This window comes from Gossypium arboreum, chromosome 13 (assembly GCF_025698485.1).
Source record: "Gossypium arboreum isolate Shixiya-1 chromosome 13, ASM2569848v2, whole genome shotgun sequence".
In the NCBI taxonomy this organism is placed as follows: domain Eukaryota; kingdom Viridiplantae; phylum Streptophyta; class Magnoliopsida; order Malvales; family Malvaceae; genus Gossypium; species Gossypium arboreum.
The window spans coordinates 129,180,165-129,205,785 of NC_069082.1; the positions used below are offsets into that span (position 1 = coordinate 129,180,165).

Below are 25,621 nucleotides of genomic sequence, written 5' to 3' on the forward strand. Positions count from 1 at the left end.
ACGGCTAAAAACAGTTCACTATTGCTTATATATATTCCACTCTCTTTGTCACACTGCTATCGTGCTCAGCTCGTGTCAACTGGTTCATTTGCTTGCACTCTGCATTGCTTCATTTTAGAAAAAGGTTCATTTTCAAATCTGAATTTTGAATATGAATTGTGATTTTCGTTTTTGATTTTTTCCCCATTAATTTGAATGTGATATTCGTAGAAATGGAGGTTATGCCTAAAAGTTATCCGGTCGTGAGCGAGGATTACAAGAAAGCCATTGAAAAGGCGAGGAGGAAGCTCAGAGGTCTCATCGCTGAGAAGAATTGTGCTCCGATCATGCTCCGTTTAGCGTAAGCTTTTCTTTTTATCATCCGTCGTTTATTTTTGAAATGTTTCGGTTGTGAGATCGGCGATGTTGATTGATCGGATCGGCAATGGTTGTGGACAGGTGGCACTCAGCTGGAACTTTTGATTGGAAGACCAATACCGGAGGTCCTTTCGGTACCGTGAAGCATCCCGCTGAGCTTGCACACAAGGCTAACACCGGTCTCGATATTGCCATCAATCTTCTCGAGCCGATCAAAGAGCAGCTTCCTATCATCTCTTACGCTGACTTTTATCAGGTATTTAATTTGTAATTTTTTAAATCTAATGTGTATGTGTTTTCTTTCAGGTTTAAGCATTTCATGTTTGTTTTGAGCGGTTTTGACCCATTTTTATATTTTGGAGTCTCTTGTAGCTTGCCGGCGTCGTCGCTGTTGAGGTCACCGGTGGACCTGAAATTCCTTTCCATCCCGGAAGACCGGTCAGTCATGATTTCTACTTCGTCCTTGAATGAAAATTTCAGATACATTATTTGATTTTAATAGAAATTAGTGTATTGTTTTTGCTTATAGAAATTTCTTCAATATTTAAAATTTAAATTAGTAATTCTGTTTAAAAATTTTAATTTGTTTATTATATGTGTATTACTATTTAAATTCAAATGCTAATTAAATAAATTATCTGTAGCCGCTGGTTATTTGAATTTTATAACATAAATAATTTATTTAAATAAAAATCTAAAAAGTAAAGCTTATCATAGTGGATTTGGATATTTAATTTTATTATTTGTAAAAATAAAATAAATTCAAATAATAAATAGTCTATCATTAATATCCTTGTAAAAATATTCAAAATATCCTATTATTTGTAAAATGGGTTTCAAATCTGTTATGAATAACAATTTGAATATTATCCGAATTGTATATTTGTATTTACATCAAAATGCAAGTTTACAAAGTTTTTTCTCTATCTAAAATGGCTAAAGATATAATATAAGTAAATTTCATTTAAGTTATTGAAATGTAATGGATGTTTGTATTAAATTTGGTAAAAGTATTTCGGAGACCTTTAAATTAGGGGTGAGATTAAATTTTGTTCCTTTTATTAAAAAAATATGCAAGTTAGTCATTGTACGCATAAAATAGTAAATCGATCATTTCTTTGAAAACTTTGCCCATTTCTTTTAAATTTGGCAATGATATTATGTATCATATATACTTTTTGTTGATATATAAAAATGAGTGTTTTGATCATATCTATTTTTTTGTATACTATTTATAGCACTTTTCTAACCCACAAATAAATAGAAAGACAATGTACATTTCAACGTATTTGAATTAACATCCAAATAAAAGAAACAAAATTCAATTCAATTTCTAATATAAATACTTCGTACTTTTACCTATTAAATTTGTGTTCTGCCCTGTAATTGCTTACAATCTTTTCTTTTCCCTAATAAATGCAGGACAAGGAGGAAGTACCACCTGAGGGCCGTCTTCCTAGTACTGACAAGGGTCAGTGCATACCATCCGAGTGAAATGTCAAATATAAGCAACTGTGCAACACGGATTTGTTAATTTTCTTTTAAAATTTATTTTGAAATCAATATTTAAATATACATGGTGTATGATTTAAATAAAAGAAAGTTTGAAGTATTGTTTGTGATAATTTTGTTTTAATCTGTTGATGAAAATTTTGTAGGAGCGGATCATTTGAGGGAGGTCTTTATTAATCAAATGGGTTTTACCGATAAGGACATTGTTGCCCTTTCTGGTGCCCATACCCTGGTCTGTTTATAAATTCGAAATTCCCTTTGGTTTTCTTTAAGTTTGGGACAATTGTTTGCCTCTTATCCATTTAAATATGGTATACATTTGCTTTGCTTTTTGATACAGGGAAGGTGCCATAAGGACCGGTCTGGATTTGAGGGAGCATGGACTACCAACCCACTTATCTTCGATAATTCTTATTTCAAGTGAGTTTTAACTTTTACGAGTTATAAATATTTAATTTGAATTGGTCGTATAAAAGTATTGAAAAAAACAGTTGCAATATATGTATGTAATATTCACACTTGAATTCAAGTAAATTATAATCTCTATAAAGAATTGTTTATAGTAAATCTTAAATAGTTTGTTTGTTTGTTAATTCTAGCTTAACCTAGTTTAAATTAAGTAAATTCAAATTACTTTTGTTGGGTTAAATTTTAAATTTGGATTATTATTATTTTTATTGGGTCAATTATGGTTTCTTATCTTTTCAAATTAAGGCTAATTTAATTGTAACTAAATCAAATTAATTACTAATTTTACAAATTGAATTAAGTTGATGCTAATTGGATAAGTACTTTTTTGTAATAGGGAGCTATTATCCGGAACGGGGGCAGATATTATGCAGCTGCCATCCGACAAAGTTCTCGTCTCTGACCCAGTGTTCCGTCCATTCGTTGAGAAATATGCTGCTGTACGTAAACTTTTTTTTCCCTTGCCAATTCAATGTTTATTTCTTTTTTAAAGTTATAATACATTCAATTATTACAAGTAAAAGGTTGACACATTTTATGTAAGGTAGAAGTGGACTTGAGATCTCAAAGATTTGGGCGTTTCAACTCTATTGTTATCATTAAGTCAAGAAACAAGTTTTCAATGTTGTTTAATTTTGGCCATTTGTTTCATCAATTGGCAGGATGAGGATGAATTCTTTGCTGATTACGCTAATGCTCACTTAAGGCTCTCTGAGCTAGGGTAATAATCCTTCCATTCAACCCTATTTCAATTATATTTTATCATTAAAATACTCATATTCGACACATATTCTAAGTATTTAATAACCGAATTCAAGTGACAAAAATTCACCTTTGATTTCAATCTGTAACTTTAAAATGTAGTGATGGAAGTATTTTTTTATATTGGTCTTTGCAGATTTGCTGATGACTAAACAAAAGCAGTTTGGTTCACAGAGTAGGAACGAGAGCAACCAACATTTGCCTCCCAAAAATACATTCGTTTTTTTTTTAAATATAAATTCTCGAAAGAAACATAATTGCTAGGCAGTTGTTGCTCGAATAGCCTCTAGGATGGTTTTCATGGTGTTTTCTTTTTGGTAATAATAAAAAAAAGAGTTCGGAATGACTTCCGATGAGAGTAAGCTTTTTCTTTCTTTATTTTTTTTATCTTAGATAAATAACATGTAATTTCTTCAAAATGCATTTTTTAAAAAAGTTTATTGTTAATGATTTGATTATTGGTTTAATAATACTATGAATTATGTTAGTTTTAATAAATTTTTTAATAAATGAATCAATTTACTTTTTAATTTAATGTATAAAGATTAATTTATTTATTTTTTAAGTAAAATCTAATTTGATTTTTAATACAAGTACTTTCATAGTAATTTTATCATACTAATTAAAATATGAGTTCATTGTCAAATTCCTCAACAAGGAAGATTACTCTAATGTTATCAAGAACGGTCCCCGGTTTGTTGGAGGCCAATTCCTGATAGTGAAAACCGAACTTCCGTGCCTCGACGGCTACTTTATCCTCAGTGGCGGTTTGGCTAAGCTTCTCCGACAGATTAGTCGTAGCATTTGTCCACTTCGTCGTATTCGATTGTCACAGGTTAGAAGGGGAAAGAGGACTTTATGCCAGATTTTGTGTCCAGTTAGATATGGAGAAGCCATTGCCAAAGTCCATTACTGTCGACTGTTTTCATCAGTCCATTTGCTACGAGGGCATCAGCCAACTTTGTTCCCATTTTGGGCGTCTTGATCATTCATCTTGGGCATGTCCTACAAATATTGCTAAAAATCTCCATCGATCAGCCAGCTCCTTCTCCCGGCTCTGGTTACTCCATCGGCTTCTCCAGAGGAGTATGGTTCAACGAAAGAAGCCGCCCAAAAAGCAAACATCCCCACCAGCGGCTGCCGCCTCTGCTAAAGCTTCTTCTTCCACTAAAGGTGTCAGGATACCACATAGGGAAAATACATCTTGTTGCTAAATGCTTTTATTCTAGACCAAAGATTCCATGGTATCTCCTTTTCATTTATCTTCTCAGGAATATCGGGCTAGCTAGAAATCCAGTAGTTTTTGGAAAACCTTCCATTTTACATTCTGTTCTCAATCGCTCCTTTGTGAGCGCTGCAACCTCGACAAACATTCGCATTCATTCTCTTCCAAACTTCACCGCTGTTAGATGGCAGCCCCCTGATCGAGGTTTGATTAAATTAAATTGTGACAGCTCATCCATAGGAAACCCCGGGTTCGCTGGTGCGGGAACTCTCCTTAGAGATCATGATGGCCTTTGGGTCGCTGGTTGTTATCGTTTTCTGGATTTTACATCAAACATGACAGCAGAGCTTTGGGCTCTTCGCGACGGTTTATCATTAGCATCATCTCTTAATGTTGATTCTTTAATTGTTGAAGTGGATGCTACAGCATTTATTTCTCTGATTTCTGTTGACGAATGCACAAAACTTTCACTCAGATCTTTGGTTGTGGATTGCAGGACTATATCCGCGACCTTCCGCCGTAGTCGGTTGGTCCATGTTTTCAGAGAGAGCAATCGTTGTGCAGACGCGTTGGCACGCAAAGGCAGCAACCCAACTTTTCTCTAAAATTTGTTCTCTCGGGACTAATCGCTTGCCTTTGTTATATTTACTTTGAACTTCCTAGTTTTATGCTTAGTTTTATTAATGCCGATAAGGCAGGACTTGCTATGTACCGAACTTGTTTCTAAATTTCTTTTATGAATGAATGTTCCTTTATTTACCAAATGAAAAAGCACAATGGACCGAAAGTAACTTTCTGAGTTCGGTCAATATACATTAGAAGCATTAATAATTCATGTATTATGTTCAGTTTTTAACCCTAATGGTTATTCCCCAAGAATTTGTATTGCAACTTAAGGCTTAAAAAAGACTTCTATGGCACCAAATGGTGTTGATGATCATGACAGTATCATCGACACTTGATTTCTTTCATGTTGATAGGGATTTGATGGCATTACAAATTGATATCCGCAAAGTGTAGAAGGTTAAGAATCAATATTATCTTCAATACAATCCCTACGTTTTCATTGAGAAGTCAATTACAATCGATCAAACTCAACTCGCATATGGTATGACCTCCACTAGATAAGAATAGCGTCCATCACTAGGGAAAAAACCTAAAACCCTGTCCAATATTAACCAGGGGATTACTTAAGCAATCCTTCTAGAAAAGTATACAAGTGTTATCAAAGTTATTTGAATTAGACTAAACTAACCGAATCAAAAACTAATTAGGATATCGATCCAAAATTTAGAACCAATTAACTCAAAAACCGATTTAAAAAAACAATTAAACCAATTGTACCAAATTTTTAATATTTTGTTTTTTTAAAAAATTATTTATTTATTTAACCAAACGAAATTAACAGATTAGATTTGACCACCAAAAAAATCTTATTATTATCTCTGAAGTTTTGATAACACCATTCCTTTATACATACCTTAAGTAGTATAAGGTAGAGGTGAGTTCAACTCTCTTTGATTGGGTTTTATGAACTTTTTATACCACCAATCATAATTTGATTCAATTTGGTTTGATTTTCAATTTCTCATAGTAATTGTAGCTTTGAGGTTTTGGAGTTAATTTTGACAAAAAAGGAATTTTATTTTACAACTTTGGATTTCAATCCTTTTCATAAAAAAATATAATTTTTCTAAGAAAATAAAAATATATAATTTGACATTATTTAGTAGAATAAGATAGAGTCAACTGAAAACTGAAATTGGTTGACAACCAAGCAAGATCCATTTTATTATATAAAGTAAAAATGCTCCCATGTTTTAAACACTAAGAAGAATTTTTTAAAAAAGCAAAAAACAAATGAAGGGCAGCTTATATGAAACCTATTCACTAAAAGTTCAACATTTTACAGCAAATACAAATTTTGTTAAAAAGAAAAAAAGAACAAAAAAAAAAACCATTATATGCCCCACTCTTCCATATTCATTCGTAATCATCTCTTTTGAAATTAGTTAAGTGGGACCAAAAATACAAAACAAAGTTCACAGGCACTTACATATTTTTTTAGGGAAATCACAGCAGGAGAATTGCCCTTCATCATAAATTGAAAGCAGAGCTATGCGTGCACCTGGTAAGATTTTTAAGAAATTTTCAAGTTTTTAACGAGTTGGTATAAGGTCAAACGTTCAGAGAATGTAAACAAAAAGGATTTGACCTTGGATTGTTCGATGAATAGCTTGCTGCCTTCCTCAAATATGTTTTGGTTGTGTGGTCTTTTCATTTCTTGTACCTACAAGCTCCGGTAGTCTATGACTGTTACTTCGTCTTCGGGTGCGTCTAGGTCTTGATAACTGTGTGACATAAAACGGGGTGAGCTTTAATAAGATGGCTTTAGAAGAGAAACACGATATTCAGTTAGGCAATCAAATTTTACGAGGGTCAAAGTGGGGCAAGTGGAATGGGGGAATAGATTTCAAAGGCAAAGGAATGGTTAATGACATGCATTGTCACAAAATTTATGAACATGAAGCAAACTATGTTGTTGAAATCAGTCTGGACCAGCCGGTACACTAGTCCAAAGCAAGGGAAAAAACCGGTTGACATGCAAACTGGTATAAACCGGAATAATAATAATAATAATAATAAACAGTTGAGCTGGAGGTTGAACCGGGTTTTATAATTTTTTATGAACAATAATAATTTATTTAATTAAACCAGTCTGGGAACCAATGGCCTGACCAATTCGATGACCAGTCCGGTTCCGAAAACGTTGGTACTCAAGCAAACCTGTAATTAAGGTTAAGCTCTGCAAGTAACGTAGCTGCAGCTCATCTGTATGATTTTAAAAACAGTCTCTCAAGCAAGCTTACCTTCGTAAACGCCGAGGATCCTGACGGAAGCCAGGAGGCAAAAGAAATGGGGCCGGTCCACTTAAATTAGGTCCAGGACGTCCACTTCTACTATTGCCTTCGAAAGGAAGCGCACCACCCTGCTCTCTGAACACCTGCATTGCGAGTTCAGGTGGAGCTGGAACAAAAGGTCCCAATGGACTGCAAATACAGAAGTATAAGCTCTCAAGGAAATAATAAACAAACTATAGCTACTTGCAGAACAGCATTAAGACCTACCCAGCACCGGGAACAGGCATCAATACTGGTGGAGGTGCCATATCTGAAGAAAATGGAGTTGCAACATGCATCCCTTGTCCACCAAATGACTCAAACATTAGATCATCACGGTTCCCCCCTTCGGGACCCTCGTTGTTGGATGGAAAATCACTTGATTGAGGGTTCTCAGACCTATCATATCTATCACTTCCATTTGCTCGATTATCACGTTCTCTACGTGAGCCACGCTCATCTTTCAAGCGGTTTTCCAACATTTTACGTCTCAGAGGCTTGTCTTTCTGCAAGAAGAAAAAAGTAAGATAAAGGGAAGCAAATATGAGGATATAAAGCTGTAGGAGCAACCATAACATCAAAACAACAGCAGTTGTAGCATACCGGTACGGATTGTTGCATAACAGGTGTCCCACCAGGTGCACCTGGATCACTGTGAATGGCAACAATGTATATCTTATATGAGTGTCCTTAAAATAAAGATATATACAAACAACAATATGCTGCATGTAAGACCGACTTACTTCATGTAGTTCTGGAAATAAAGCTCTTCACGCATTTTAGACGTTAGCTCCATCACAAGCTCTGGATGTTTGAGTTTCAGATGCTTGTGCACAAACTCTGCAGCATGAAAGAGCTTTGTGCAACCCTTGGCACCACAACCATACTTCCAACCATACTTTTCATCCCTGATTTTCCGGACAAAAGGATCCAAAGCTTCAACAGCAGCAGCATCTAGTTTCTCCTTAGCCGTCATTAATTCTAAAGGATCTTGACCCTTCAACCTCTCTTGCCAGCGTGTGTCAAGGTTTTTCTCCCACTCAGATCCATTGATAGTCACATCAGAACCCTTTCCCTCCTCTCTCACATGCCTAAGTCCCTTGGCTTCGCTCGTTTCAATCAGTCCATAATAATCCAAGCCATGGACACGCCACAAGTAAGTTATAAGAGTATCCAGAAGCTCAACACCTTCCAGGCCTTTCACAGAAGTCAAGCCACGTACAATAATCGCAGGGCCAGTCGAACTACCATGAGATTTATCTCTAGTTATTTGGTTGTCAGGTCCACTAAGAATATTTTCACTGATTCCTTTTTCAGAGTCCAGTTTACGCATTAGGCTCTGTGCTTGTTCAATATCAATCGAAATTCTTCTGGGATCAGAACTTGTGGGGTGAGCCTTTGGAGCTGCAGAAAGATCAGTTTCTTTAGCAGGTTCCCTCGTGTTTCGCTTTCTTTTGCCACCAATGTCTGCTTCATCTTCAGAATTAGGATCACTGGTCTGTTCTGATTTCTTTGATGACAAAGAATTGACAGCAGGACTTCTGCATCACCAATATAAGTTATTGGACAACAGCTGGGAAATAACTTGCATGCATGCAAGTATGAAGAAACATTATGCGAATCTTACAAGTCCAATGTTCCACTCTGCAGATCCAGCAAAAAGTCCTTGGCAACTTTACGGGCAAACTCATTTCTCCTAAAATGGAAATGTTGAAAACAAAATAAAACATGAAATTTAAGTAGTGAATCCAACAATAATGCAATAAAATGACACCATGCTACAACATGCTGGCTGAGGGGATCCATCAGCTTTGTAACAAATTCATGAACTGAAACATCAAGAAATATGCAATTAAACTAACCTTTCAATAACAGTGACTAAGTTTGTTGGATGATATTTGTCTTTCAACCTACATATATACGCAAGTCTAATTAGAACAGTGAGGTGAATGGAGAGGGAGGAATTCAGTAAACAAAAGGAACTACCAGTCCTCATTTTTGTGAGCATCAAAAAAGGCTCGTTTCTGGGTAGATATATACTCTGACTTGTATTCTTGATACCTACACAGTCAAAAACCACAGTTTCAGCAGCAAATCTCAAACAAGGGAAAACAAAACCACGACATTATTCCTCATCTATACCTGCGCTCAGCTTCAGCTGGTAGTATATCATCCTCAAGCTCTTGAATGAATTGCTTGTATGACATCAATCCTTCTCTGAAAATTTACCCAACAATCAACAATAATTGATAAGAACAGTCTTGAAATCACCTTAATTAAAAGAGAGCTCCAATGTTGCTAGGCTTGCCAGCAATGCAATGAAAAGTAATTCAAACCTCATCTAACACATGAATCCTTAAATGAGATGGAAAGCTAACCTTTGTGTACTCCCCGAACTGGAAGCATCAATGTAACCACCTCGGCCAGAATCCCAATCTGCAAAAGCAATATTATTTGGCAAACTAGAAACACAGCATAAATAGAAAAGATTGATAAAAAGTTTGTTGGTGGGGCAGTATACAGTAATGCATCATCACCCTATGGAATTTTCAAAGGAACACGCCTACTCATTGTAGTGATATCATCAACTGCAATTATGCATCATTTACTAGATGCCCGAATTTACTACCATCATATGCATCTTGATACTTTCCAAAATGATGCTACTATCTAAAAAGGGCCGAAAAAGGAAACCTGGATGCAAAAAACTAATTTCTAGTTTTATCCCAGTATTAATCTCTGATTATCATAATTCATTGCATGAAAAATGAGCTACTCCTAATCAGCAGGAATTTGATTGGTTCAAAAATGAAAAAATAGGTGGAACTGAACTCTTTACAGAAGTAAATTTTAAAATCTGGCCACAAGAAATGTGAGTCTATAACTGTAATTTAATAGAACCAAATTAATCCCAATACATTTGGAGTATCAGTCCATGTCAAAAGATGAGATAGGATTTTACGCTGGCTGTCACAGGCCTACTGCAACCCTCCTCCTTTATCCGGGCTTGGGACCGGCAATGCAAGCACAGGCGGAGTTTAAGCATATCAATAATAAAAGAGAAAAAGAAGCCAAATACAAAGGTGAAACTAGAAGTGCTTCAATAATTCTTCCAGGTGAAAGAATTGAAGTTTGAGGAAATTTGAAATTAGCTAAGCAATTTCAAGAGAAGCTCACCTTGATAGCCACCAGTTGAGCGACCAAAGTATCGGCCAGGAGGCCTTTCTTCAGGGTGACTGGTCCTTCCCATCATCTCGCGATCATATCCACCACCATAGTCATACCCAAACCTGCAGCATCAAAATTTATTTACAGCATGAGCAAAATCTGAATATAAGCAAATCTGCCAAGTGAAAGGCTCAAATCATATATGATCTATAATAATAAATGAACAAAATATGAAACATAAATTAAATCCAGTGTCTAAATAATGATTCATGCAGTCATGTAGAGAAGAGACAGGAAACATAGCAATATGAGAACCGAACGAATCATCCATTCTCAAGTGACATCATAGAAAATAAAACATCAGCTTCAAATACTCAAAGGCAGTCCAGAATTTGGCAAAATCATGTGGCTTTTGGTAATAGGAAAGGAAAGTCCCCTAGTTCCTTGACAAACAAGGGGCCCTTGAAATATGTAAGGACTATGACTATCTAGCAGGAAATGATGTGAAGACTTGAACGATCCATATGCAAATTTCTCAAGCAAACCATCATAAACACTTGCATGCCCTTCAATGACCATAAAAATGCTACCCCTAGCATCCTGCAAAATTACTTACATAGTGGGTCAAATTCAGTCTCCTATATTTATGGTTCTTTTACAGGGCCAACAGTAACCAGTAGGTAGCAATTCATGCAGACTCTTTCAGTTAACGAACTTCTAGATTAAATCAAGTAAGCAAAATACCAAGTCTATCAAATCAGAAATAATTCATAGCATTAAGCACACCAAAAAAAACCGATAGTTCAAATGCATATAGCTAGTTAATCTGCAACAACATACATTTTGATTTTAATAACAAAAATGAATCTAAAAATAAATAAGTAAAGCATTACCTTCTATCTCCAGGTCCAAATCCTCCTCTAGGGCTCCCTCTCCTCCCTCTGTAGCCTCCGTCCTCCCGCCTAGACCTCTTATAAGGTGGTGACCTCCGTGGCGGAGGCGAGTGTCTCCTATCCCTGTAAAACGGCGGAGGAGGAGGGCTAATACTATTGCGTCGCTTGTAATCTCTCTCCCTGGTAAGTGGAGGTGGAGGAGAGCGGTTGCGATCGTAGAAGTCGCGGTCCCGCCGCTCACGAGAGTCTCGTTCTCGTCGTCGAGGTGGAGGCGGCGATGGCGGAGATGAGTTTGGATCGTCAGATGACGGAGGCTGTCTGTTATTATTATTGTTATTATCATTGTCTTTACGGTCGCCTCCGCCACGGCGGTCGTCGAGGGAATCAGCCGGCATGTTTATGACGTCGGCCATGGGTGATGGGGGCAGCAAAACGGAACCCTAGAAGGATAAAATAGAGGTAAGAAAATGAAAAAAAAAAAAAGTTTTATTTCATTTTTTCGCGGGGACTGAGGATCGAAAGCACAAAGTGAGGGAAAAAATTTGCACGGAGTAAAAATTGGGTAAATTGTAGATTTAATCACTTACGTATGATTTAAATTATATTTTGGTCTTTAAGCTTTAAAATATTATAATATGGTTGTTAACATTATTAATTCATTATTATATTTTAAATGGAAATTTTAGTTCAATTTGAACAATTAATTTTTTTATTGATTTAATTTTTTAAAACTTCTTTTTTCTTTTATATTTTCATATAATATGTATCAAGACTATTACTTGATATTATATTAGTATTGTTACCATAAATTAAAAACAACCATATTATTATTCACCAAAAAAACATATTATTTGATGATAGGTGGAATAGAAGTTGATTGTAGTGTAAAAGTACTACGAGAGTTTTATATTAAGAGTCGGATTATATTTTATTCTCTTTGCTAAAAAATGAGTCTATTAGTCATTATAAATTGGATCAATGAGCAATTTGGTCCTTTTATTAACAATTTAATTCATTTTTACTGTTAAAAACTGGTGTTTGTACGTTAGCACTGGGTATACGTGCACGCCATGTGTAATAATTTACTTTTTAATCTAATGCATAAAATTTTTAAATCTTACGACACTTTTACTTAATTGTAGTATATTAAGTTTTGATATAATTAATATGAAATGAAATAATGCATTTAAAAGATAATTAAGTATTAAATTTTGAAAAAATTAATTATTATAAAATAATGATGAAATCGTAATTTTAGTCATTATAAGGTAACACGTATTTAAATTTTTAAAATAAAGTAAAGATATGACATCATATTAATTTTGTGTTCCATGCACTAATAAAAAACTTACAATTTCTTTCTCTTTTACAGTTAAGTATTTTTTAATGAAATAGTTTTGAATATCATAAATCTGCGGATTAAAATTTAAATAGTTTTATTTTCCAATATCCGACGTTGACCGTCAAAATAACTTTAATCTAAAATATATTCTTCTACTCATCAATGGATATTAATCTACCATACCGATCGTCGAATTGTCGCTCAAAGCTCGCTAACTAGACTTCTTTTTAAAAATAACTTAATAACCCAATGACTTAAAAAAAGAAACTTTTAAATAGTTCAGTTACTTAAATGGGAACTTTTCAATAATTCAGTCACCATTTTGTGACTCTTTAAAGTTAAGTGATTAAAATGTAAACTTACTAATAATTTAATAACTTTAGGCGTAATTTACCCATTCCAATTTAATATAAATTTCAAGTGATGAAATCTTATAAAATCTTATTTATCATCAATTAAATTCCAATTTAAGGAACAAAAGTACAACCTTAATATTAAAATTGGAACATTGCTTATATTTATTGAAAAATAAAAACCTTTGAATAATTATAAAAAGTAGGTAGCTTTGATAAGCAAAATCCTTTTTTTTTAATTTAATCAAAAGAAGTCAAAAGATTTAGACTTTAAACTAAAGATTAAAGCTTTAGAAAATGAAAATGTCAAATGAATATTAAATTGAAACCTTTTTTTTTTTTTAATATTCATTTGATGACAGCTAAAACAGATTATGTATATGAAATAACTTTATCATTTATCCTATGTGATCTAATTACATATTTTAATATCAAATTAATATTAAAATAAAAAAATTTAATCCGCATCAAAACAACATATTCAATCAAGAAATATGTACTAAAATACCTCTTATTCCTCTGTTTTTATATCACATACAAATATGCACTCCAAGAAATTTTTATGTTGCAAATAAAATAAAATAAAATAATATTTTGAACTAATTATAGAGAAATCTCTAGCTTTAATCAAAAGCAAAAGAATATAATTCAGCAATCCGTTTGTGTGGATTAACAGAATTTTCAATGACAGTGACCAATTCAAATAATTATCTTAATTAGAATAATTAAATAGATAAAATAAAATTTTAAAATGACCCGTGGTGAAATTTACCCTTAATTTCAAATAACTCATTTCGAATCACAAATTCGCAATATTTACCATATATTTTTTTTAAAATTTCAATTACGTCTTTCTTTAGATAAAAAATGTAAACTCAGCAATGAAAGCAACACCACACCAAACCAAGTGTCGTTCTTATCTTTTCGTTACCTTTTCCCCCTAATTTTTTTTTCTTTTTTCCCTACAGATTTTAATAGATTTACTAATTCGTAAATCCATATTATTAACTACTTAAACATAAATATAATATAAATTATTAATTAATTAAATGTTATTTAGATTTTTTGACATATTAAACATATTATTCTTATATATCATATATATTTTAAATTGTTTTTATAATTTATAAATTATTAACTGACGTAACATATAAGATAAATAGTATTATGTTAGCATGAAAGACAAATGAATGTTATACTAATTGTTATACCAACATCATTAAAAAATTAATTTTTAGTTAAAATTTTAGTTAAAGGAAAATAATTTGACTTTTTTGAAATATTAATAGTTTAATTTAGCTTTGAAAAAAACTAAATTGACAAAATATGTAAATATTGATAATTAAATTTATTTTTATCCTAATTCGATTAACATCCTATCATATTAGGCTAGTTTTTTTAAAGAATATACTAAATTAAAAATTATTTAGATAAATTTGCAAAAATTAGAGAAAAATACTACCATAACGGTTACCAAGTTTAGTATGACATTAAGGGTCTCTTTAGTTGAATGTTTACTTCAAGTGTGGTACATTTAATTTTTTTTATCTTATACTATAATATCGTTTTAATATCTAATTTTATTGCTAAGCATAAATAAATATGGCGTTTATTTAAAGGACCCTAACACTTGTTGTTATTTTAATGACACATGTCACACTCTTATGAAAAGGACATGTGAGGATATCATGAAAAAGTAAAACGCGGCAATTTTAGTTTCTTTTTCCTCGAAAAATTACGTGTCAATATGATAATAAACCCACCACCTAACAGATTTTTTCTTTAATAATTTGTCACGCTTCGATGAATCCTTAAAAGTGGGCCGTTACATGCCAGTTGTCACTACATACTAAGGCAAACTCAAGGAGACCGAGTCAACCGAGTCATTTTCCGCCATCAACGGCGGTGCGTGAAAGTACACACACGTGGGAATGGTCCTACAACTACAAGATTTGCATTAAAAACACACAAAACAACAGTTCCAATACAAATATGTACCCCCCCCCCCATGACTTCATTACAAGACAAAACAACACTCATTATCAGATTCCTACCCCAACATGTAATAATAATGGTAGAAAACTGATAAAAAAAAACAGTGAGAATGAAAGAACAAAAAACCAGACACCTAACTTATTTATAAGACAAAGTCACGTTCTATGTATAAAATCAGTTCCCCATATATGATAAACCTGCTAAAACTTGTTAAAACTTCTATTACTACACGGACAAGCTTGAAAAAATACGATAACCATGAAACACACGACACGGGGCTCAGTAGGGTTGAGTCGGGTACGGTTTCAGTTTCAGCCTTGAGATTGTTACTAGAACCAGATTGAGACATCTTGTTTTGGCATGGCGTCCATTCCATCAGCTTGGAGATCATCATTGTAATCGAATGAAGACAAATCGAATGGAGAGCCGAACATCAGTTTGAAACCGTTGTTGTTGTTGTTGTAGGTGGTCTCGAATGGAGAATTCGAGGTCTTCAACTGGTCGAATTGAGCTTCCCCTTGTGGTAAAATCTGGTTATTAGCGGGTATGTTGGACTCATTGAAGAAGGAAAGGCCTTGACCACGGAAGAACTCGTCCTGTTGCTGTTGGGTTTTCGGCTGAAGAAGATTTTGACCTTCCGTAACTGGATTTTTAATGGGACTCGCATTCTTGTTGGCTTGAACATTGTTGTCGTATATCGACATGAGGTTACTGATCATTTTCTGTCCATCTTCTGGAACTCCGAGTCCTGATAGATCGAATGGTGTCGAGACAGAAGTAGTAGACGGAGCTGCCGGCTTCAGTTGCGCAAATGGTGGAGGGAAAATGACCGGTTTCACGTCGTTTATGTTAAAATTCGAACCACCAAACTGTGCAGACGAGTTTCTATGTGGACAAGTTAGTTGATGATTGTCCCTGGCAGTCCGGTCATGAAAACCCAATTGGAGTTCACTATAAGGACATTGGAGGAACTCACAAGTGTAGATCTTGTGTTCGATGTTTATATCGTCAGACGGTTTCCTCTTTCGTAAGAAATCCAAATTAACAGGAAAAGATGGTTGTTGGATGACCCTATTCAGATTCCCAGGTTTGTACTCTTGCACATCAAAGATAGGCTCATCTACGACCCCTTCTATATCGTACTCATTGCAGTCATTTATAACCAACGATCCACTTCCGCCACTTGAGGACAAAGGTGGGCAAGAATCGGGATAAAGCTCTCGAGCCAATGCTTCCTCCTGGTTAATGATAGCGAGCCAAGTTGCGCTTTCTTTTGCAGTCATCTTGTCCTGTAAGCACTTAGACTGTCGTACGAGCTTTCGGATCTTCGCAATATCAGGTGAGATATGCTTGATTACGGCTGTAAGAACCCCGACTTTCCAAGCCTTTTTCAAATCATGGGGTTTCTTATAAGAAGGAGGGCCTTGATCTTTGGGTAACCCGAGTTGCGGCCACCATTCCTCGGTTCCCGTAGGCCACCACGGCGGAGGAACACCTTTCTCTAATGGAAACCGCCTCTGAGGTGGATCGCAGTGTTGCATCAGTGCAGATAAAAGAGAACCAAGAGTTGTATCTTGAAGTTCTTGTAAAGTGTGCGGTGTAGGACCGATCAAGTTACACCCATCATTGTTCCCAGGAATCGAATTATCCGCCTGGTACTTCGCAATAGCAGCAGGACCATTACGATCAAACCTCACTTTATCCTTCCACCATTCTCGAAGGTTGTCTGATGCCCCAGTTACCGGCTTTCCCTTTTCCGGAATAATCCCATAAACAAAACCTTGAGCCTTACACACTTCCATCATCTTCAACATGTACTTCAATATCCCATCTTGCGCCCTAGACATCTTCTTCCTCCTTGCTTGTTCTTGCGACTGGCGTTGTTTGGCTGTATCAACCCCGTCCTTTCCCTTACTCTGATCTTTAAGCCGTTTCAATCGCATTTTGTCCCTCCACACCCTCCTCTCAAGTTCATCAACATCGACCTCTTCATCACTATAATCGTCATCAACTAGTGCATCCATTTCGACCTGTGAAGCAGCCGTCACATCCTTTTCCCCGAAAGAAGCACCAAAGAAATCCATATCCCCACAAATCCCCATCTCCTCGAACATCATCATCGTTCCAATACAGGACTCAGAACAAATCCGAAACTCGAGGAAATCTCCGAAATCAAACTGAAGCTTTGAGTTTCTACTAGTATCTGTTACAACTTAGAACTGATATAACCTCAAATCATCCAATAACCAAAGGACTCCATTAACCTGTATATACATATAAAACATTAAAGCATTAACATAAATCAAAGACAAGTTCCGTTTTAGCCGTTACTCGGAATTCCAGTGTAAATGTCGGAAATGAGTATACCAACAAGGATATATCCATATCCGATAACGGAAAAAACAGTCAGAGTAACACAGACCATAGCTCCTAAACCCTAAACAAAGTTCAGCTTTCTCCGCCGTCTATGTTACACGGAATCCGGTGTAAACGTCGGAAATGAGTATACCAACACGTATATATCTATATACGGAAAAATAAGAGTCGGAGTAACATAAACCATAGCTCATATACCCTAAACATTAAATACAATAAAATTTAGGGGGAAAAGGGATCATCAGATAAAATTCAGATCTCAAAATGATTAATTAAACGAAAAAGATTAAGTTGAATCGATATTACAGAAACTAAGCTTAAAATTGATTTGATCTGATACAACAAGGATATCAACTTTATCATATCAACTTTATCAATCATTATCAAAAGCTATGATTAAAAAAAGTAAAAAAACTCCGAAGAGAATCAAAATTTAATTAAAAGAAGTACCGAAATTGATAATCAAAACTTCTTTTTCAATCAATAACATGATACAATAAACAAAGCAATAAAAAACAGCCAATTAAAAAAAAAACTCAAATCAGAAAATTAGAAGGGAATAAAAAAGAAAAACAAACCCACATCAGAAAACAATAAGAAGAACCGACAAATAGAATATCAAAAATTCAATGAATTAAAAAAGAAAACCCATATCAGAAAATTAGTGGAAGAAAAACTGAAAGACAGTACTGAAAAATCAAGTCATCTACAAGGATCCATTAAAAAAACCCAGTCCAAAAAGACTTACCAGAAGGGAAAAAGAAGCTCAAAGACGCCATTTAGGCAACACTAAGAAGACTATGAGAAGAACAAAAGCATAGACACAGAGAGAGAATAATGGATGAATAAAGATAATAATTGGAGAAAAAGGGGAAGGGGGGTGGCTGCTTTAGCTTGCTTCCCCTGTTGATGATTTTGAAAGACAAAGAGATGGAAAGTGGGAGAAACTATTGGGGATTCGTATATAAAATAAAATAATTATTAGTATGTAATAGGATCGAAGTTTGGAGGGGTAAAGGGACATTGGACTAAATAATGGAGAAGACGGAAAGTGTTTAGTTTAAGGAAGAATATAAGATTTACTCCTTAATTTGACAATTGTTTTCATTTTGGTCTATACTGGTTTTGGCATTTGGCAGTATTTCTCAATTTGGTCCTTGAACTTTAATTTTATTATGGTATGCTGATGTGGCACTAATTAGATTGTGTCAAGCCATCACTTGATTTATTTAAATTTTTTAAAAATTTAATTTAGGTGATGTGTAGTATAATCTCAGAATGCCATGTTATCTTGAATGATATGCAATCAAAGGTTAAGGGACTAATTTGAAAAAAATTTGTCAACTTCTGGGATTAATATTGACCAAAAAAATTTAGGGACTAAGTTAGAAAATGTTGTGAAGTTAAAGGACTAAATGTTGCTTTATCTCTTAATTAATAAAAAAGTTAAAAGAATCGGAAAGAAGAAACTGGAGTGAAAAAAGAGAAGAAACTAAAAGGTTTAATTCTTTGTCAGTCCCTTTACTTTTTATATAGTTAAAATTTAGTCTCCTTTACTTTTAATTTCAAAATTTTAGTCCTCAATTTTTTGATTTAATAATTAAAGCTTAATTGATAGCATCATCATAGGAATCACTTTAAATTGAATTATGTATCATTTTAAAATTAAAAAAAAATTGCAATATTGACTTTCACTTTACTTCTAACAGTATTGAAGAATCTTAAAACCAGAATCGAAAACCTTACAATCCCTAATTCAACATTTTTATTTGTTTATTTAGTCTTACACACGTATAATGGTCGTATGAGTAACTTTTTTTTTACGTAATCTAATTTATCAAACTCCTTTAACAGTATTACCAATTAAACTTTAAATATTAAATTAAGAGATTAGATGAACTAAATTCATAGGATTAAAAATTAAAAAACTAAACTTTAAATGTATAAAAGGTACAAGGAGTAAGAGAGCAATTAAACCGAAAGTAAATTAAGAGGTCAGATTAACCCAATCTAATTCTTGATGTAGACGTTTTTTTCTAAAATAATTTAATAAATTTGTAAGTATTAACTAATTAATTAAGACAAAAAATAATAGCAGAGTGGGGGACCAAGTAGGTCTTGGTTAATGGAAAGCATTAAATTAAGGCATGGAGGCAGGCATTGGTCTTCATCCAATGTTTTCTTCCTTTATTACAGGAGTCTCTACCATTTTTCTAATTTTATTTTTTTATTCTTTTTAATCATGTTTACAACTAATTTGAATAATTTTAATTATTTTATTGAAAACAATTGTGAATTCTCTTAATTCCTACAATAATTTTTGGAATTCAATTTAACAATCCATATGCTTATTATTTTAAATTTTTAAAGGATTAAATTAAAATTTTACTATTTTAAGAGGTCAATATATAATTTTATTATTTAAATAACTTATAATTTTAGAAATGTAAAGGGACTAGAATGATATTTTTTTCATTTTGGGGCCAAAGCCTCTGTCCATCCTACCCTCCATTTGTGCCATCTCAGATGGAATAGGTTTACACGTATTTAAACTTAATTGATATGATATTTTAATATTCATTTAAAACATTTGTAATTTTGAATAAATTTAAAATATGAATTGTAGTATTCAATATATTTAATACAAATGACTGAAAAGAAGTCAAAGATCACCATGTTGTGAAAATGATGTAAGATAACCGAAATTAATAAATGCGTAAAATGAGATATTAGTGCTCGTAAACTATTCGTATTTAATTTAGAAAAATAAATTTAATTTAGTAATTTTTTAGTAAAGTTCAAACTATCGATTGTCCTAAATTAGAACTTTAGTAATACTCAATTTTAATAATTTGTGAGATTTAATGAGCTTTTTATTTTAATATGTATTTTAAATATTTTATTATGAAATTGCATTTCTACCTTTAATATTACGGGTAAAGTACACTAGTAGTAACTAACTATTAATAAATTTGATTTTAGTTACCTAACTCTAAAAATCACAAAACGATCACCCAATATTTAATATTCTCTTTTTCGGTCATCAATTGATTATAGTAACAACTTTTAAATTTGACATAATAGTAATTTTAACCTCAACATTTATACAATATATCAATTTAGTCTTGATCTTAAAAAGTTTAACAATTAGCATTTACAAATTTTGTAATTTAATTTTTTTACTTTTTTATCCTTTCATCTAAAAAGCTAAAAATAATTATCAACTAAATTTGATTAAAAATATATAAAAAATTTAGAAATAAAAAAATCTAATATAATAAATTTCATATATTCTCGTTATTTTAAAATTAACCCTAAATTTCGTAAAAAATAAAAAAATAAATTACATTATATATAATTATTAAAAATTAAGTTTTCAAAATCAACACTAAATTAATATAATTTATAAATATTAAACATCAAAATAACTATTATTCTAATTTTAAAAGTTAGTATAATCTTCCAAGCCAACGCAAATGAAAAAACCGAAGAATCCTTTAAAACACACAAAATAAACCCTAAAAACGCTCCGATTCCCAGAAAACCGAAATGAAAAGGGACCAATCGCACTTAATATTTCAATAATACGTGGAGTTTTTATGTAACAACAGCTTAGCAAAATTTAAAAAAGAAAAATCCCCCTTTCTGTCTCGATCCAGGATCAGAATTTCCAGGTAATAACATAAGAATTTTCATGGGTATTTATTTGTTTTAATTTTAATTGATTACTACTAGTAACTTTTTTTTCGAATTTTTAACAGTTAACCTGATTGCTTCAACAGTAAATTTCGATTCATCATCTTTAATTTTCTTTTTTCTTCTTGATTAATGGGTTTTTAAAAGGATTTTCGGGTTTTAAATTTTCTGGTAATTTTGTAAACTTGCTTTTTTGGGTTTAAGCTGTGAAAAGAAACAAGGTTGAACAGGTAAAACCTAAAGAAAATTAGACAATTAATAATAAGAAGGGGGTGTAAATGTTGGGGAAATGAATAAAAATGAGAAGTTTTTTATTGTACTGGCTTATTTGATGTGAATTTCACTTTTTTCTTTCATTTTGGGAATTATTCTATTTTAGGGTTTTTTAGGGATTTTGGTTGTTACTAAATTACATTGAAATTTTCAGCTGAAAGGTTTTATGGTATTAGGGGTAATTTTTGGGTTTCGGCAGTTTGTATTGATAGGGTTTTGAGAGTTAAGAATGGGGATTCAAACTATGGGATCCCAAAGCAATGGACAACAGTCTCTTTTACAGCCATCTCCATTGGTGAGGCAGAATTCATGGTATAGTCTTACTCTTAATGAAGTTGAAAACCAATTAGGGAACTTGGGGAAGCCTTTAGGTAGTATGAACCTTGATGAGCTTCTTGATAATGTATGGAGTACCGAGTTGAATCCGCCGTTAGGGATGAATAATACCGAAAGCATTTCGTCATCTTCTTCATCTCTTCAACGTCAAGCTAGCTTAACCTTGGCTAGAGCTTTGAGTGGTAAGACGGTAGATCAAGTGTGGAGTGAGATACAACAAGGTCAAAAGAGGAGGTACGGTGAGGGGATGAAGGATCAAGAAAGAGAAGCAAAGCTTGGCGAAACCACATTGGAGGATTTTTTGGTACAAGCAGGGCTTTTTGTTGCTGAAACATCGTTGGATCCTACAATGGAATTTGATAATACCCGTCAGCAAAGTTTGCCACACCAATTCAGATTGTCACCTACACCATCTATTGGTACATTATCGGATACACCTATGACGGGGCAGAAACGAGATGTATTTGAGAAGAGTATTGAGAGTTTGCCACAGCAATTTGGGTTGTCACCTACCCCATCTATTGGTACGTTATCGGATACACCTATGACGGGACGGAAAAGAGATGCTCAAGATGCATTTGAGAAGAGTATCGAGAGGAGGTTAAGGAGAAAGATCAAGAACAGGGAATCTGCTGCACGATCACGAGCTAGGAAGCAGGCAAGGGTTTAAACATGTTTTTTGGCTAATTGATATCGTTTAAACTATTTTTTCCTTTTGATTTTATACAGCCATGATCTTTTGGTTTTTGCATAGGCTTACCACAATGAGCTGGTTAACAAGGTTTCACGATTAGAAGAGGATAATCTAAAGCTCAAAAGAGAGAAGGTATACAATCTTTGCTTGACATTTCTCTGACTCAACATCCACACCCGAAACATGTTTTTCAGATACTCGAATTTGTGAATTTCATGTTTATTTACTTCTTTATTCTTGCAGGAATTTGATACAAAATCTCAGTGTGAAACATCTGAAACAAGGTATCAGCTTAGAAGAACAAGTTCCGCCTCTTTTTAACTCGTGTTTTCCGCTGTTTTAAGCTCTCTAGTTGGCTTGTTGACAGAGCTTCGTTGTGAATTCGTTCCAAGGGTTTGGCATTCTGTACATTTATGATTATCATATGTGTTGGTTTTTACCTTCCTCTGAAAAACCGCCATGTTTATATGTGTTAGGTTTTTATTTATTCGGCTGAACGACAAGTAAATCGGTGTTGATTAGGCTATAATCCTACCTTTAAAGTAGAAAAAGCTTGGGGAAAAAGAAATGTTGTGCAAACATTGACTATGGGAATGCAATAATATTTGCTTTAAACCCTGCATAATGAGAATTCATGTGCCAAAATTACAAACAACTAGTTCAAATGATCCATTCGTTCTCAAGAAAGAGTAGCATTTGCATGACTTTGTCAGTCTTTTGTTCACTTCTTCTTCGATTTTGCTTTAAATATCGTCTCTTTGAAGTACTTGAGTTCTAATATGCTCTCCTTGATATCATCCATGGCTCTGTGTTTCTTTTCTTTGAGAGGGGCATTCTCTTGATCTGCATGAGAGCAATGACCATTATTGACATGTGTGATTCGATTCAGGTAGCTAATTTGCGTGTTTATGCGCATTCACATGTAAATAAATTGTAGTAACGGGCTGGATGTACGTTTAGGATACCAGCGCATGCAAAGGGCTCTGATGCTGCTCACGTCGACAACTACATGAGAGAAAAGACTGGCTAAATCGGGCATGTATTTCTGCAACAAAGGAACCAGACATGAACAGTTAATAAGATCTAACCCTTTGCTATGTTCTTGTCTAAGCAACCCTAAACCCGACTCCATGTGATCAGGTTAAAATGAAACTGATATAACTTTAACTTATTATTACCTTTAAGAAAAGAAAGTCCATGTAAATAGAATTTCCAGCTATATGAGGTGTGTATGTACCAACATTTCTCTTCACAAATTCAATGACCTGCATTATCGGAAAAACATAAACCGCAAAACGAAAAAACAAACCCCGATAAAAGAGTTGCCTCCAAAACTAGAAGTCGGATAACGGAGATTCTTAGAGAACTAAGTTACTAAACCTAATCAAAGTATACCACTTAATGAATAACTGACCTGTTTTTCAGCTTCTCTTTCACTAACTGTACTTTCAAGCACTTTCTGTGTCAATCCTAGAATAATTTTAAGGTTGTTAGTGATGGTTCTGGATCTATAGATAGAATTAAAAAGCAGAAAGATGCTGCCAATAACAGAACACAATTTATCGTGTCACATACCACTAGCTCCGTGATGATTTTGACACCATTCCCCCATTCTATCTAAACGTTCTTTAGATTGATGGATAACCAGATCAGGACCCTGTAAGATCAAATATACCGAATTACAACTTAGGAATGGTGGAATTCCATACGGGGCCTTTTCCTGCACATTAGCCTCCTTCCCCCCCCCCCCCCGGGCACCCACCATTGTTCTATTGATTTAGTCATAAATGAACTTGAGGAAATCCTTTTGACGACTTTACGAATAACGGGAAATACATGCTCGAGCATGCAAAGCTCTTCGAGATCTTATAATCAACAAACTTTATGCTTTACCTCCACTGATTTGGTGAGCTGGCCATCGGTGATTATACAAGCTATCTCTAGGATCCTATCAACTTCAATGTCTAAACCTGCATTGCACACCATATGTAAACAAACATGAATTTAATAATGCATACCCCCAAGATCCCTGTCGCGTTTACGGGTATCGGGCATGGGTACGTCGAGAAAAATGAAGTGTACGGTTTTAAATATGCCTTTGCTATATGCTTACCAGTCATTTCCATGTCAATCCATACAAGAGGTAACTTGTAGTTCTCTGAAAGCAACGATGAATCCGCTTCACTCTGTTTATCTTCAATTGAACCCTTTTCATTACTTTTGATCTTACCTTTATCAGATTTCAATAAACTCTAAATTAGATATTAAAGGCTTCCATTTTCCATAGAATCAATAAGCTTTTGAGTAAAATTACAGTGAAACCCAGAGTTGAAATGATTTAAAGAAATTAAATATGTTTACACAGTGATTAATTAAACAAGCCATAAACTAAAGACAGTACCTGGGTCATTGAAAGAGAGTAGGGTGGCCGACCCTGAAATTGTGGAAGCGGTGGATAGCGGAAGATGGTCGTCGACGTCAATCTCCAGCACTGAAAACGCATTTGAGAGGCCGTCCATTCTATTTAGGCTTTCAAGCAATCTGAGACTGGTTTACCGATTTGAAAACGGTTTTCCGGCGTCGGACTGAGGTTTCAGTTGAGACCGGAAAATGAAAAATGGTAAATGCAATCGATGATTCTTTTTCCTTTCAAGGTAAATATTAAACCAAATTCCAAAGTATATTTATTAATGGATAAAATAACATTTAGTCCCTATATTTGTCAACTTTTTCGACTTGATCCTTGAACTTTTCTAAGTTACTACATTGGACCCACAAAAGATTGTCAAGTTGAAAAGCAAAAAATCTTGCATCATATTTAAATTGTCCTATTAGTGAACATACACGTATTTACAATTTATTTTAAGTAATTTAAACTTTCCATAATTTTTTCTTTTTGTGTTTTTCTAATAGAAAGAGGTTAGAGCTTTAATTTTCTTTATTTTTTAAATTAGTCTCTCAATTTGACAATTATTCTTACATTAGATTAAAAAAAATTATTTATATTAGTCCCTAAACATAATAATTGTTTCCATATTAAGATTTGAACTTTTTTTCAAATTAATCCCTAATCTTTATATTTAACATTCATTGAGAGGAGCTCGAACGCCTATCCCAAGGGTTGAGGGGCAGCAAACTTAGTTCCCCTCACTATTGTTGTTGCCTCTTGTATTCTACTAGGATTGTACTTTTTATTAAAATATTATTATTTAATTAACCCTTGTTTAAGTACAATTTTGTACTGTTTCTCTACATTAGTTAGTCTAATTAC

The 25,621-nt window shown here is 33.7% G+C and overlaps 6 protein-coding genes across 10 annotated transcripts; 3 read left to right on the forward strand and 3 right to left on the reverse strand.

The window, feature by feature from the left end:
• LOC108486104 (L-ascorbate peroxidase 2, cytosolic-like) lies at positions 1 to 3,445 on the forward strand. The gene is made up of 10 exons (XM_017789932.2): positions 1 to 124; positions 211 to 340; positions 439 to 613; positions 730 to 795; positions 1,780 to 1,828; positions 2,016 to 2,101; positions 2,210 to 2,289; positions 2,675 to 2,777; positions 3,000 to 3,058; positions 3,236 to 3,445. The coding sequence occupies exons 2-10, from the start codon at positions 213 to 215 to the stop codon at positions 3,249 to 3,251; spliced, it is 762 nt and encodes a 253-aa protein (XP_017645421.1). The 5' UTR covers positions 1 to 124; positions 211 to 212; the 3' UTR covers positions 3,252 to 3,445.
• On the forward strand, positions 3,442 to 5,095 carry LOC108485253 (uncharacterized). The gene is made up of 4 exons (XM_053024630.1): positions 3,442 to 3,457; positions 3,819 to 3,934; positions 3,982 to 4,690; positions 4,821 to 5,095. Exons 1-4 carry the CDS (start codon positions 3,442 to 3,444, stop codon positions 4,976 to 4,978), a joined length of 999 nt encoding a protein of 332 aa, XP_052880590.1. The 3' UTR covers positions 4,979 to 5,095.
• Positions 5,096 to 5,234: 139 nt separating this feature from the next.
• Positions 5,235 to 11,853, reverse strand: LOC108486103 (serrate RNA effector molecule-like). 2 transcript variants are annotated; one of them, XM_017789931.2, is made up of 14 exons: positions 11,286 to 11,853; positions 10,402 to 10,514; positions 9,603 to 9,660; positions 9,367 to 9,441; positions 9,211 to 9,285; positions 9,087 to 9,134; positions 8,852 to 8,920; positions 7,968 to 8,765; positions 7,828 to 7,876; positions 7,453 to 7,730; positions 7,195 to 7,374; positions 6,540 to 6,675; positions 6,381 to 6,452; positions 5,235 to 5,488 (listed from the first exon to the last, which is right to left on the reverse strand). In XM_017789931.2, exons 1-12 carry the CDS (start codon positions 11,696 to 11,698, stop codon positions 6,615 to 6,617), a joined length of 2,217 nt encoding a protein of 738 aa, XP_017645420.1. In that variant the 5' UTR covers positions 11,699 to 11,853; the 3' UTR covers positions 5,235 to 5,488; positions 6,381 to 6,452; positions 6,540 to 6,614. The 2 variants fall into 2 exon arrangements, with proteins under 2 accessions (XP_017645420.1, XP_017645417.1); XM_017789928.2 differs by lacking the exon at positions 5,235 to 5,488 and having other exon boundaries at positions 6,197 to 6,452.
• A 3,059-nt stretch (positions 11,854 to 14,912) lies between these two features.
• Positions 14,913 to 18,359, reverse strand: LOC108486255 (protein ETHYLENE INSENSITIVE 3-like). Its single transcript, XM_017790213.2, has 2 exons — positions 18,100 to 18,359; positions 14,913 to 17,239 (listed from the first exon to the last, which is right to left on the reverse strand). The coding sequence occupies exon 2, from the start codon at positions 17,093 to 17,095 to the stop codon at positions 15,305 to 15,307; it is 1,791 nt and encodes a 596-aa protein (XP_017645702.1). The 5' UTR covers positions 17,096 to 17,239; positions 18,100 to 18,359; the 3' UTR covers positions 14,913 to 15,304.
• A 2,428-nt stretch (positions 18,360 to 20,787) lies between these two features.
• LOC108486616 (ABSCISIC ACID-INSENSITIVE 5-like protein 2) lies at positions 20,788 to 22,975 on the forward strand. Of its 3 annotated transcripts, none has more exons than XM_017790756.2 (4): positions 20,788 to 21,025; positions 21,475 to 22,314; positions 22,411 to 22,482; positions 22,594 to 22,975. In XM_017790756.2, exons 2-4 carry the CDS (start codon positions 21,550 to 21,552, stop codon positions 22,669 to 22,671), a joined length of 915 nt encoding a protein of 304 aa, XP_017646245.1. In that variant the 5' UTR covers positions 20,788 to 21,025; positions 21,475 to 21,549; the 3' UTR covers positions 22,672 to 22,975. The 3 variants fall into 3 exon arrangements, with proteins under 3 accessions (XP_017646245.1, XP_017646246.1, XP_017646244.1); XM_017790757.2 differs by having other exon boundaries at positions 21,497 to 22,314; XM_017790755.2 differs by having other exon boundaries at positions 21,520 to 22,314.
• Positions 22,955 to 25,000, reverse strand: LOC108486618 (oligoribonuclease-like). 2 transcript variants are annotated; one of them, XM_017790759.2, is made up of 8 exons: positions 24,752 to 25,000; positions 24,464 to 24,580; positions 24,244 to 24,320; positions 23,926 to 24,007; positions 23,765 to 23,820; positions 23,529 to 23,615; positions 23,316 to 23,395; positions 22,955 to 23,193 (listed from the first exon to the last, which is right to left on the reverse strand). In XM_017790759.2, coding segments are annotated over exons 1-8 (618 nt in total). In that variant the 5' UTR covers positions 24,870 to 25,000; the 3' UTR covers positions 22,955 to 23,192. The 2 variants fall into 2 exon arrangements, with proteins under 2 accessions (XP_017646248.1, XP_017646247.1); XM_017790758.2 differs by having other exon boundaries at positions 23,305 to 23,395.
• Positions 25,001 to 25,621: the final 621 nt, after the last annotated feature.

Coding starts and splice junctions, on each gene's coding strand:
- LOC108486104 (XM_017789932.2), top strand. CDS start 213: ATGGAGGTTATGCCTAAAAGTTATCCGGTCGTGAGCGAGGATTACAAG. Junction 2,290..2,674: donor TTCGATAATTCTTATTTCAA/GTGAGTTTTAAC, acceptor TTTTTGTAATAG/GGAGCTATTATCCGGAACGG. Junction 2,778..2,999: donor TCGTTGAGAAATATGCTGCT/GTACGTAAACTT, acceptor ATCAATTGGCAG/GATGAGGATGAATTCTTTGC.
- LOC108485253 (XM_053024630.1), top strand. Junction 3,935..3,981: donor GTCGTATTCGATTGTCACAG/GTTAGAAGGGGA, acceptor GTGTCCAGTTAG/ATATGGAGAAGCCATTGCCA. Junction 4,691..4,820: donor GCTTTGGGCTCTTCGCGACG/GTTTATCATTAG, acceptor TGTGGATTGCAG/GACTATATCCGCGACCTTCC.
- LOC108486103 (XM_017789931.2), bottom strand. CDS start 11,698: ATGGCCGACGTCATAAACATGCCGGCTGATTCCCTCGACGACCGCCGT. Junction 8,921..9,086: donor TTAGTCACTGTTATTGAAAG/GTTAGTTTAATT, acceptor TTTCCATTTTAG/GAGAAATGAGTTTGCCCGTA. Junction 7,731..7,827: donor TTATGCAACAATCCGTACCG/GTATGCTACAAC, acceptor TTCTTCTTGCAG/AAAGACAAGCCTCTGAGACG.
- LOC108486255 (XM_017790213.2), bottom strand. CDS start 17,095: ATGATGATGTTCGAGGAGATGGGGATTTGTGGGGATATGGATTTCTTT.
- LOC108486616 (XM_017790756.2), top strand. CDS start 21,550: ATGGGGATTCAAACTATGGGATCCCAAAGCAATGGACAACAGTCTCTT. Junction 22,315..22,410: donor GATCACGAGCTAGGAAGCAG/GCAAGGGTTTAA, acceptor GTTTTTGCATAG/GCTTACCACAATGAGCTGGT. Junction 22,483..22,593: donor TAAAGCTCAAAAGAGAGAAG/GTATACAATCTT, acceptor TTATTCTTGCAG/GAATTTGATACAAAATCTCA.
- LOC108486618 (XM_017790758.2), bottom strand. CDS start 24,869: ATGGACGGCCTCTCAAATGCGTTTTCAGTGCTGGAGATTGACGTCGAC. Junction 23,821..23,925: donor AAATCATCACGGAGCTAGTG/GTATGTGACACG, acceptor AAATTATTCTAG/GATTGACACAGAAAGTGCTT. Junction 23,194..23,304: donor CATGCGCTGGTATCCTAAAC/GTACATCCAGCC, acceptor GCTCTCATGCAG/ATCAAGAGAATGCCCCTCTC.